This window comes from Limulus polyphemus, unplaced genomic scaffold, assembly GCF_000517525.1.
Source record: "Limulus polyphemus unplaced genomic scaffold, Limulus_polyphemus-2.1.2 Scaffold47, whole genome shotgun sequence".
Lineage (NCBI taxonomy): Eukaryota > Metazoa > Arthropoda > Merostomata > Xiphosura > Limulidae > Limulus > Limulus polyphemus.
Genome location: NW_013665657.1, coordinates 1,343,963 through 1,357,406, shown reverse-complemented (window position 1 = coordinate 1,357,406; position 13,444 = coordinate 1,343,963). Strand labels below are relative to the sequence as shown.

General features: G+C 32.1%; 1 protein-coding gene across 2 annotated transcripts in view; it reads left to right on the top strand.

Annotated features, from left to right (window-relative positions):
* Positions 1 to 13,444, top strand: part of LOC106462765 (peroxisomal targeting signal 2 receptor-like) — a 34,429-nt gene that overhangs the window by 5,268 nt on the left and 15,717 nt on the right. For both annotated transcript variants that reach the window (XM_013922720.2, XM_013922729.2), the window contains exons 2-5: positions 3,499 to 3,660; positions 7,257 to 7,432; positions 10,634 to 10,669; positions 13,135 to 13,212. In XM_013922720.2, coding sequence (XP_013778174.1) covers positions 3,552 to 3,660; positions 7,257 to 7,432; positions 10,634 to 10,669; positions 13,135 to 13,212 — 399 coding nt within the window. In that variant the 5' untranslated portion in view covers positions 3,499 to 3,551. The remainder of the gene's footprint in view (positions 1 to 3,498; positions 3,661 to 7,256; positions 7,433 to 10,633; positions 10,670 to 13,134; positions 13,213 to 13,444) is intronic.

Here is a 13,444-nt window from a genome sequence, read left to right as displayed (position 1 = left end):
ATTAAGTTATATAATGTTTTCATAAAAATACTTATGTCCGATGTTAATCTGCTGAAGTTAAATGGTTTGTAATATTCGAAATCTATAAATGCTCCAGATCAAATATCTGAAGTTCCTGATTAATAAGTGTTATAACAATCACAGTTGTAGGTTCCGAGGTTTATAGTACACCAAGTATAGCAAACCAATAATATATACTATCTTTTGGTATGTCACGTTGGTTATGTTTATAGGTGTGAAAAGAGTTTCTAAATTTCAGCCTGATCAACAATACTAAGAATACACTTGTGTTTAAGTACACACATATATTGTAGATTTTTACACTCGAGAATTTTCTACGATTTTAGAGAAGAGGCAGGAATTTTGCAATATAAATTTAACTTAAACATTGATATCAAAATAGATGTATGATAGTAAGTCCATCACAATGGGCATTTATTACAAGTTGCGAAAGATAATCATCTTTTCTATTCAAATCACTAGTTAGACCTCACGTGGAACACCATGTACAGTTATGGTCCCTTTTTGTAAGAAAGGATGTTGACTCCTTATATAGATTCAAAGGAGTGATACTAGGATGATTTTGGAAATGGAAGAATTATTTTAAGGGGATTGACCGCTGGTTAATCAGTAGTAAGTTTCTAGAAAAGAAAGGGAAAGAGGTGATTGTAGATTATTGGAGGATCAATAGGATATAGGCCTTTGTTATTTTTATGCTATGTTCTGAAAACAAAAGTATGAGAGGACAAAAGTAAGTTTTGAAAAAGACTAGGCTCCACTCTATTGGGTTAACATTCTTCCAAATGTGTTCAAAAAGGTACAGGAATAATTTTTGAAACTTTCAGAAATCTAGAAGAAAATTGAATTATAGAAAAGCAAGAATAGCAAAACCTGCAATGATTTGTTGGAAGAATATTTAATCCTGCACGATGCAGACCCCCTCACTCAAATTTGAAGTACCTGAATGAGTAAGATTCTGTCAATAGTAGTTTGTACACAAAGCACACAATAGTACAGATGTTTCAGGAGGGGTATTGCAGCTCATCTATTTGCATTTCTGAATAAGATTTGACAGGTCTGTATATGATATCAATGTGTGTGTTATAAAAACACTTTTTTTCATTTAGACTTGTGTACATTTAAAAGTAATTAACACTTGATATTGGCTTCAAACATTAGGAAGTTGTAGAATCGGTAAGATGTAACATTAGATTTAAGTGACAACAAGGATCCTCTAGTTTCAAGGCTCTCCCAATTACTTGACCTCATACTCGGCTCTAATTAATTAAATATTTATGGAAATTTCCTAAAGCTTAAATTTACTGCATCTGAAATTAACCCAACAGCAAGAACCGTGTCAGAAAATTTTGAAATTTTTTACAGACACTCAGTATGAATGTACCAAAGTTAAGTTATTAAATGTGCTGAAGCATGATACAAAAAGTGAATCTTTTATGAAGTCTTATTTTAACAAAATCTAAAAGAAAAAGTATCACTGATAAGAGTTATTTAGGGCTTTATACATGTACATGTATAAATAACTAGTTTGTCAAAAAACACTTTCACTGTATCTGTTTTCTCCATTAATTTTACCAGTACTGTTTTCACCTCATTTGAATTCTTTGTTCCAGTTTCCCCATTTTTCTATCAAGTGAATGATTGACATATTAATAGTTTGAATTATGATAACCTACGTGCATAATCCACTTTTATGTTGAAAGTTGTGATTTTTTTTCATTATTAAAATTATTTGTTGTAAAAAAAGATTGTGTAATATTTTAGGTGCAAGTTGTTTAAAATTTATTCAAGTTGACTGAAAAGCTTAAGAAGTTGTCAAAATTTAAGAAATGGCAATTAGTTGTAACACATCTCATCATGCCTATAGATGAAATTATACTCTCAAGGAACAAAGGGTGTGACTTAATGACTAACAATCATAACTGAGGTCATCAATGTCTTCAACTTGCATCTAAAATGTAATGCTACATAAGGTATCTACATTGTACCTTAAGTGCTTGAAATAGATGTTTAAATTGTTATCCATTGGACACATTTTATCTTGTTTGCCCTAAACTGAAACTCTTCTGTCCATTGTCCCTCCATACCACCCATTACTGAATATCACAAGTTTGTTACTGAGGTTTGCATACCCATATCATGAACAGAACTACTTTATACATTATTATGTTTATTTTAGTTATTTACATTATATTTCTATGTTATTATTACCTCTGCTCTTGTCATGTTTGTAATCTTTTAAGTTGTATCTGCTTGAATGTACTGCCAAAATCGTCGCTACACTTTTTATCATCCCTTTTCAAAATGTACATACTGTTATCAAGTTTATCAGTAGTACTATATTATTTTGCTCATCAAATTCACATGTACCAATTATTGTGTGGTGTCATTTGTAGCAGATTCTGGTATTTCAGTTGGCACTATAGTTGACTTTTCATTATCACCTGATCTTTCTTTGCTATGTTAACTTTACCTCCTTCAAACTAGTCTACTTTGCCATCATGAATAGGCAACATGATCTGTAGAATTGTACATGTTCACTGTGTGCATTCACAGATAACCCAGCATTTGAGCCAATAGTAAATGTTGAGATGATCATACCATATGATTAGATGTTGTGGTTCAAGATTTTAGCATCCAATAAACAGAAGCCATAAATCAGGGTCAAACTTCATGGTATGATTAATAATTTATTCACAATTTTCAATCAATTCCATTGGTTGTCTTAATAAAACTTGAAAATTCATATGTCTAAAGGACAAGCCAGGTATGGAGAGTACTTGTCAGTGTACATTTTTTTTACCTCCTTGGCACAGGTGGACAAATGACCATTTTGAACCCTGCAGTTAGAATTTCCATTGTTTTAGTGATTCTTTTCTTCCATTGAATGTCATTGTGCAACATAAGCCACCAATGTTGTAAGTGCTTAGTGTCATTAAAAGGAAGTAATATAACACATCTTCTATCAGCATCAATAAAAACTTAATGAGAAACAGAAAGAAAGCATTCTAATTACTTGAAGTGTTTATAAATTACTATTCAATCTTCATTGTGGTTTTTATCACACCACCCCTTTAACTTTTGAATGTTTAAACTTCAGTTATGAATGATTGATTGATAAGTTAACATTTCCAGCTTAGCTTCTCCTTTTCACAGTGCTTTTTTCCAGTTGGTTGTGTCCAAGAATAAACTTTTAAATCCACTTTTCTACAACCAACTTTCACCTGGAAATTTTTTGTACCTCGAATTTTCTAAACATTAATGCTAACAGTTTGTATACCTAATGTTCCTATTGTAGTTTGATCACTAGAAGTAAAGCAATTTTCCTGTCATTCGATATATGTAGTTATTACTCTTTAATTTAGTTAATTTTATAGATCCATTATATTAGCTGCTTACTGTACCATTGCTTACAGCCTCAAATTGGTGGTATTACATCCTGTAAATAATGGAATAAGATTTTTTTAATTTTTATTTCAGTGCATATGTAGAGAATCTTCCAGGCCTGCTGGATTCTGTCTTAAATATCAAATATGTCAACAACATTTCGCACAACAGGTCGACATGGATATGGTATAAAGTTCTCTCCCTTTTTCCCAAATCGTCTGGCTTGTGCTACTTGTCAGAATTATGGAATTGCGGGTAAGCTGTAAGAAGTAAGTTGCTTAGATAAATTTTATTCAGAAACAAGATGTGAGCACTTAGGATTTGGGACGTTGTACATATGAATACAATCATACAATTGTGCTTTATATTTACTAAAAATATATGGTAGGCTAATAGTGTGGTGACCAGGTAGCTTGAGTAGTTGAAGTTCCTTACTACAATGTACCTTAACCTGGCTCAGTTAGTGACGTTGCGTGTTACTTATCACTCCATATGATACTTGTGGATATGTGGGGGTTTCTCTCTCTCTGTTTTTCTACTAACTCCTCACACACTATTTGACCAATCTCCACCAAACTTGGCATGGTGACTCCTAAAGTCCCCCAGAAGTAACATAGAAGGGTCAAAATTACCAGTGGGGGTTGAACCCCCTATCTAATTCCAGAAAAGTAACAAGTCAGCACAACTTGATACAGGATGACATGAAGGTCATATATATATATATATATAAGCGAAGTTGTATGTTTGTCTGTCTACTAACTCCTCACATGCTATTTTACCAATCTCCACTAATCTTGGCTTGTTGACTCCTATGGTCCACCAGAAGAAACATGAAGGGGTCAAAATTCCCACCTGGTTTCCCGCAAGAGAAGTGCACACTTGATTTTGCCAAACAACTTGCAACATGGAACCATCCTTTTTCTTTAAATGGTGAGAAATTCAACTGCAAAAGAAATCTTCAAAGCTCATGAAACTTTGTGACAGAACCACTTTTCTAGGTTAATTTTGCTAATGTCTCTTTTTTTTCAATGTGAGGTTGAATGTATGACTCACTTTACTGTGTTGTTTTCAGGTTTATGTTTAAAATATAATCTTAATCAAGAAACGCATCCATAGAGCTTCCACCCCTAAAGTGGAGGTGTATAACTCTTCGTATAACACTACAATTCACTGTAAAAGGGGCCTTGAAGCAAAAAACTCAATATTTTATTTTGCAGTGTTTATCAGCAAGTATAACCTCTAGCAATTCTTAAATTTTAAGATTTAAGGTAAATTTATCATTAGAATAAGGAACTATTTTGTGTTTAAATACAGAATGGATAAGACAAACTGCTCGAACTTCATCTATATGTGTCAATGGTCTGGGTTTAAAACGAATGGTAGATGGAATTTTCATTAACTCAATCAAAACTATAAATTAGATAAAAAATTTGGCCCAAATTCAAATCCAGTAAGGCATTAAATCTCTTCCATAAGTCAGTATCTTTTTCAGATCAGTTGTTATCCAGGAACTGGTTACTTTCATCACAGCCTTGGTCCTGATTCACTTCTACTCCATCTATCTTTCCATCATCACCTGCATACCATTACTTCAAGCTTTCATTATCTTTCCATCAACTTCCTGTCTCCAGCCTGCTGCATCCATGACTTTTCTGAACACCCTGAGGATATCTATTAGTCATGCTACTGTATATACCAGCCAAGCATGTTTACTAACTAATTATGAACTGAAAACTTGCCTCCCATGTATAAAGTCCAACCAAGCTACTTAACGCTTCAACCACCAGCCAGAAACCTATTGTACCCTCTGAGAAGCTAAACCTAAAAAACTTGTGTGGGGGGCAAAGATAAACATCGATTTCTGAGTGCCACGATTTGTCTCACAGGCCTCTTTGTAGCCTGTAAGATTTAAAAATCAGAATAACTGTCAAGGATTGGATTTTGCTACAGTCTTGGAGTACTTAAGCATTTGGCAAAGTGCGTGGAAGTGTTGGCGAGTGTTTAGCATGTTTTAAATTTTAGTGATATCCTGTTAACAATTGGAAAGTTTTTAAAATTATTGAATTATCAAAAATAATTGTTTTTTGAATCAAAGAGACTTTGGCCACTAAACTTTCACTACTGTTGTGCTATTTTTAAAAGCATAACTGTAATGAACACTGTACATTTAAAAATAACTCAATATTTCTTTTAAACAAGGGTAGCTGAGGAACTGATGCTCCGTACTTAATTATACTGATCACTTTTCAAGCAGGAAACTGTGCAGGAAGGTTATATAAAGAATTGATCACTTCCCTTGGTATGAAATTCAATGTAAATGACTTTAAGCTCTCATTTGATTATTAACCCTTTAGTTGAAAAGTAATATGTATGTTTAACCTTTAAAATGCTAAGAAAATCCATATCAAAATCTTTCAAAAAAATAGTTCAAGAGGCTGTAAGGAAAGTAGAATGAAGGAGGAAAGAGCAGCAAGGCTAAAAGCTGATAGTTAGAAAAGCAGATAGAAGGAGAAATAAATCACAAAGAAAGAGAAGTAAGGCTTGAAGCTGAAAGAGTTAGAAGATCTAAAATGTGTGCACAAGAATGTGATGAATTAGAAAATGAAAGACTTGATGGAATGAGGGAGGCAGCTGTACCAAGAAGTTTCAGAAAAACTGAAGGGGAAAGAGAGAAGGCAGCTCATCACTGATTATCTGTGGTATATGAAGATTTAATTTAGATTGTGTAAATTATGTTTTGAAAATCACAGGTTTAGATAAAAATAATTTCATAAACATTGATTTTTTTAAATAAATGTTCTTAAAAAACTTTTTTGTTTTGAAATTTCTATTTAAAGTAATTTAGACACCTGTGTAGGGAATGGGTAAATCGGCTAATTATACCATAAAAAGAAGAAAAAAATGGGGCTCAATAAAATGAAACCTCCAATTTGACAGCTTACTTTGAGAGGAGAATATGTTGATCAAATAGCTTGTATGATTTTAAGTGCTTTCTTACTGATAGCTAGTGGATAATTATTTAGTGTTTTCTTCCATTTTCCTTGAATTAATTATAGGCAATAGCAGTGACACCATTCAGAATATCTTAACATCAACTCGTAGGTAAGGATGTACAATATCCATCACAATGCTTGAGCAAGGGGTAGTGAGAACAAAGTTCTACTTTAGCTCATTCATTAGGTGATATCTCGAACACGGCAGAATGAAACAACTTAGCTTTACTAACGTTGCATCATTCTATTCATGTACTATAAAACTGGTTGGTTGGCATTTTTTGTCACAACGCAACTAGGCTATCTGCACTTTTAAATAGAACTTACATTCAGATTGGTTTCAAATTCACCATGACATTATGTTCAACATAACTGTGATTCTCAGGTAAAGAATAGGAGCCCAGTGAAATATATATACACACACACACACTGTTCACATGAGTAAAATATGTGTGTGAGAGTAATATAAAAATATGCATGTTAGTTTATGGCAGCACTAATACAAGCCAGTATCAGTTTGTGTATGTAAACTCCTAATGACAATATTAAACCCATGAAATACATAAATATATATGAAATCTAAATGCAAAATGTGATATACACTATTCTGTACAAAATTGAGCTGCCAATGATATTGTGAACAGTGAGCTTAATTCTTACTTGCTAAACCAATTATCAGTCATGTGGTGTTGAAAGGAATACTCATCTGGCTGTTCAGTTAGGAAAATTACCATTGTTCGATTTGCTTTTTCAGAACACTTAGTGCATTGGTTTGTGTGTGATAACTAATTTTGTTTTACATGATTATTTCATTAAATATAGTAATCAAAGGTGACTTCTAAATTGGTTTTTCTGCAGGAAAAGGTTCGCTTTATATTCTTGAAGAAACTCCTAGTGGCTTGCTGCAATCGGTTTCTATATCTGATTGGACAGATGGACTGTATGATGTCACTTGGAGTGAATTAAATAGTAACATTGTTGTCACTGGAAGTGGAGATGGATCAGTCCAAATATGGGACACTGGGAATCATCAGGTAAAATCAAAAATTAGTGTGTAGGATGGCATATTTTATAGAACTGCTTGGTTAATTTTTCTTGACCATGGTATCTTTCAAATGACACTTAGCTTTTCTTTCTTGGCAAATAATAATGTTTAAGTTGTAAGTATGGTTAATGTTTTTTCTAATGACTAATGGTACCATTCATATGAAATTCTGGTAATGTTAACTATTCTTTAACAATGTGATCTATGAACACCTGGATTGGTTTTCTTTAACTCTCTCGCTATGGGCTAGGTTGATTCGATCTAAATATTGACTCCAAGTTCACCTTTAGTTTCCATACTATAACTTCTAATATGTTTTTATATCTTCACAAAATTTTGCAAGCTTTCAGTAAGCATTGTCATTTGTAGACAAATAAAATCAGAATTTTTAATGAAGTGTTTTCATTAAAATTTCTCCATGAATATATGGAATCAAAGTGTTGACTGCTCCAAGTGCAAAGTGATTTTTATGTTAAGATTAAAAATACTTTTCGTCATCTGAAAATTGTCAAATTTCATTTGCATAATCCTAAGAACATCCTAAATAAATTTCAAGTTTTCCTTCAGTAAAATTTTATATTTTGTTATTTTCTCTATCCTTTGGTCGATTTGATCAAACTCATAACCACCCAAAAAAATTTTAAGTATATTTAAATTACCTTTTCTTCCTTTCTAGAATGACTTCAGTTGTAATACGAAACTACATTTGTTTATCCTAAGTAGCTTTAAACTCATAACAATATACATCTATTTATACTTAAATTTTATTGTTGACTTTTGAACCATGTAAATCACTTGATGAACATGGAGCTCACGTTACTGTATTGAATTACATAAAACACAGGCTACTTGTGAGTGTATATCATAAATTTTATTATTATTTATTTTGCCTAATATAACCTTATCTAAACTAAAAAGTTTCTCATTTTTACATCTTACTTACTTTTATAATAACTAAAGAATACACGTGAAAAACTAGAAATATAGTAATTACCTGGATCTTTTTTTTTCTTCTGTTAATGAAACGTATCCCTACTTTTTATACTAATGTTACTACTGCACTAAATTTATTTAATTAAATAATGCACCAAGAACACAGAATAATTAAATGCAAAAAGCAGACAGTGTCTTATAACTTCATTTTTCTGGCTTTCTAACTGTGCATCAAGAGCCTTTAAAAATTCAGCTAAGCTCTTTGATACATTTCCCATGGGAATAAAGTTTGAACTGGAAGTGAAATAAACAATTCTCTGTACAGAAAACAACATAATATAATACATAATTTGATACATTAAAACTTTGGCTTTCTATTAGTTATAAATAATAGAGTATTAACAAATTATGCCTTGCCTGAGTGATGATGATATTAAAATGAGTAATTTGCATTAAATTTCATACTTCTTGGAGGAGGTGGTAAATAAACTAGAGAAGAAGGGATGCCTGGAGAGCAAATGTCAATTCTCATAATAGGGGAAATTTTTTTTTTTTCTATTGCCTTATAAAATTAAGAACTTAACTCGTATAATGTTAATTTGGATTATTAGCTACATTTTTATGCTAAGTTTATTTGTATACCATGACAAAAAATTAGTTTAATTAAATTTTGAATGTAATTCAGAAAAACATTGAGATGTGCACAGAAAAGGGTGCCTATAGTGAGAGGGTTAACTATAAATAAAATTCCAGTCACATTTGTGGTTGGTTCTTCTTGAATATTAATACTTTTCAAATGACACACTTAACTCTTAGTTGCATTATTCAAATGAACACTTAAGGTCTTTGACTGACAGTATCATCTAAATGTTGCATTTTACTTAAACATCTTAACCAGTGGTAATAACGTTCAAATAATGCACTTGTCTGACCCTTCCTAAATATAATACTATCCAACTGTCATATTTTATTGATCTTCCATCAATGCTATGATGTAATACAGATTGCTTTGCCTTTCCTGACTAGTGGTATGCAAACATACCATGTGTTTGCAACCCCCTTGGGTGCTTTAACATAGAATTAGAAATCTTTCAAAATTTTCATTTATTCAGGCGCATGCAGTTTTCACAATGTTGGCCAATAATTCGAAGTTCCTTTTGCTCTTGCTACCTATTGTTCTGTATCATTCACCTGAGGTATCACCATTGTCTTTCCATAGGAAAAGTTTATGCAAAGTTTTGCATATTGTATGAAAGTAGACAGCATCCTTTTCCACTGACAGATCAGGTGATGTCTACAAGCTATAAACTCTCTTATGTTTCAATGGGAATAGCCAACAACCACATGGGTAACATGATGCTCTGGAAGAATAGTATTGTTTTGTGGATATAATGCTATGTTTTTCAGTCTGTAATATCTTCAGCTTTATAAAGCTTTTTCTGGTAAAGGTGTTGTTCTTTGTCCAAAAAAATATGCATTGTTTACATTGTGTTTTGAATTGTTAAAAATTGTTTGTTTCACATTGTGTTTGGTCACTGTTTTTTTTTCTTCTTCGTTATGGTTGAGTATTTGGATTCACTTCATATGTATTTCTTTATTCAAAAATATAGGCAAAAACAATGCTTACATTAAACAATAAAATTTTTCAAAAATTAAAAATGACTCCATGTTTCAGTAGCTTCCACTACCATCATCAAGAGTAAAAATCTACATGAATAGTTTGAACATCATGTTATTCTGTGGATTCTATCTTGTCACTCTTGAAGGAAATCAGTCTACCTGAGATTGCCAGAACTATAGCATTCAATACTTACATTTTTAGGAACTATTTTATTTGAAATGTATCGGTATTTTGTTAGGGATTCAGAAGTAACCAAAAGTGGTGAATACCTTGAAGTTGTTGACATTTGCAAAAATTGTTTTGTTATAGTATTTTCTTGGTATCCAGTGTAATAGATATTAAGCAAAATCCTTACAGTTGATATGTTTGACAAAACGTTCATAAAACATATTTGAATATAAGCTTTGTTTAAGGTTTTCTTGGTGCAAAAAAAAAAGTCTTGGAAATAACCCTAGCTGGTAAAGAAGATGCATAACAACATAAATGGAAACTAACTTGTAACATTATCAAAAAAATAAAGATGTTGCAGAAATGGTGTTTTGAAGTGAAATTTCAAAATGGTAGAATTTTTAATAGTGAAATCTAAATCTAACAGTATACTATCTGGATTGCTTAAGTATTTTTATTTGTTTACAGCATCCTGTGGCAGTTTTGAAAGATCATGAGAAAGAGGTAAGATTTAAGAGATGCAAAAAATATATAAAAAGTCACTGAATGGTTACTATAAACATCATTTGTATATATTCATTCTTAGTCCTTGTAAAATAATTTTAAATTAAAAAACTATGAACTTATCTACCAGTTTGAATAACTTGCTATTTAAACTGAGTTGGTAACTTCAAACTCTACATAACCAAATTTCTACAGTACATAGTAGAGTAAATATCTGTTGGATAATAATGAGGCTTTAAAACTGTATCAAAAATTAAACTATTGATGAAATGCTAGATTTTCCAGACTCACTATAGTTTAAAATGATAGTTAATTAATTAAAGTAAGATTTAGCTTGATTGTTCATAAAAAAAATTTTAAAGTTTAATTTGTATTGCATCTAGTGATACATGACAAATTCGTTTTGTTTGTGAATTTCCATTAATGTAATGAAAACTAAAATATTTATTATAAAATTAACCCTGAATCTGTAATTTAACTAGATCCAGATTGATGATACATCTGCAGAATGTTAGAGCTGAAAAACTATTAGCTTACTAAAAATGTGCTAGAATGGTAGTTATGGATTAGGGTTTCTATTCTGTAAAGATGTCAGTAACCTTTTGTTGGGGGTTATTCAATATTCTTTATCCTTTCTTTGATCAATATTTTCCATTTTCTGGCAAAAAGTCTCTTGTTTCCCCACCACCTCCAATGTTATTTTCTGTTTCAAAGTGTAGAACACTATGGAAATGTCAGAAGATAATATTCCTTCTATTACTTGCAACAGCAATGTGAAAGGTGTTTCAAGTGCAATAAGTGACAGGTATCCATCTAAAGAAAGTTATCAAGGAAAATGAAGTGAAAAAGAACCTTCAACATCATTGAGAACAAAAGCTGCTGTTATCATAGGTCTTGAAGATGGTGATTATGGAGTTAAGAAGCTCATCTATTGTTCCCTTTATTAAAACGTTTTGTAAATATTGTTTACTTTATTTGTTACTGCTGTTGTTCAAATACTTGTTTGTGCTGAACATCCAAGTTTCTAGTGAAGTTTACACCTACAATAGAAATGAAACATCAGCAAAATAAGTAACTTTTTACAACGAACTTGGGATTTAACAAAATCTCTACCAGTTTGTCATGATTTATAATTCATTAGATCCATGTATAAATGATAGTTATACTTGATTGTGGTGGAGCCTTAGAAGAGGACAAAGGTTAGGTTAGGACAAAGCTCTACCAATGGTGCCTTTGTACAACCTCATTAAGCATATAGGACTTCATCCTTGTACTGCAAAGCTATGAAAGAACAATTGTGGGAAACTTGGAGGTCAGTCACCTTAGATTGTGATAGAACCACAACCCAAATGGGTCATGTTAGTATTGTGATGGTGTTTCTAGACTTTCTTGATTAGTACGTCAAGGCAAGACAACTTGTCCATGAAGATCAGTTATCTAATTTTGTTATCTCAATGTAAGTGATCTTGATTGCAGTCTCAAGTGTTTTGCTGTGATGATGGTTCAAAAATATTCTAGAGATATTTCTTTGACACCAGCCTCTTTGACTCTTCTATGAACAGATTTGGTCAATATTTGTTTTTTAAACTCCAGATGCATTTTGTAGATCACAACAGAGGTTGTGTTATCATAAATGACTTTGCAAGCATATATGATCAGGAAGTAGTTTTGTCCTGGATTTGTCACTTTTCAACCACCTACATGCTATCTCTTGACAATTACATCAATTCTGTGTCACCTCAAGTATGTAAACGTGCCTAAGACAATGACAAAATATTGCAGAGACACTCGACCTTGTAGCGTACCAAGACCCTGTTATGTCTTTTCCTAACTTGAATGTCTCTTGTAAGGTGCTTAGGCCATGATAATGTAAAATGCAAGTGTTGTAACATGAAACTAAAAGCAATGCAAAATAAGCCATGTGACATAAGTGTCTTATTTGTCAGAAATCTTTTTGGAAGAGTGTGTAATTCCCACGTGCAAGTAATTTATCAGGAGTGAAATTACTTGCCCATCTTGCTTGGAACTAAAGCCTACTCCTTACCATACCTATTGTAGGTTTGAAAAAATCTGTTGGGTGTTTGTTAGCACTGCGAAATGATATCTAATGTGTTGCTTTAAATAGATTTGTAGTAATAGCACATTTCCAATAATTGTTTCAAAACACCAAAGTAAGTTTTAGTTGTACAAGTGTAATTTGTATAGTTTGTTCATAGTTAAGCACAAAACTACACAAAGGGCTATCTGTGCTCTGCCCACCACGAATATCAAAACTCGGTTTCTAGCGTTGTAAGTCTGCAGGCATACCGCTGTGCCACTGGGGGGCACTAGTGTAAGTGTAAATTGATTTTATATAAGAATGTTATTTTTTTCTTAACAGATGTTGAACATAAAATATTAAAAAAATGTTCATGTGGTTTCAGACTGCGATGGAACTATATGTTAACTACATTTTTATCCCCCAGGTTTACAGTGTTGACTGGAGTCAGACACGAGATGAACAACTTCTCCTTACAGCTTCCTGGGATAAAACAGTAAAACTGGTGAAGTTTGAACATTTTGTACATTACTGTTAAAATACTCCTTAATTAGGAATATATTCATTCAGATTTTTTTAATGTATCTGTTTCATGTCACATCCTTTTTCTCCATTACAAACAAATTAAACGGAAATTCACCAACAAAACAAAAATTCAAATGTTAAATATCACTTTGAGTCAAACTATCTGTACATTAACTCTTTCAAACTGGGCTCGGTCTATGGGACCGACCTCG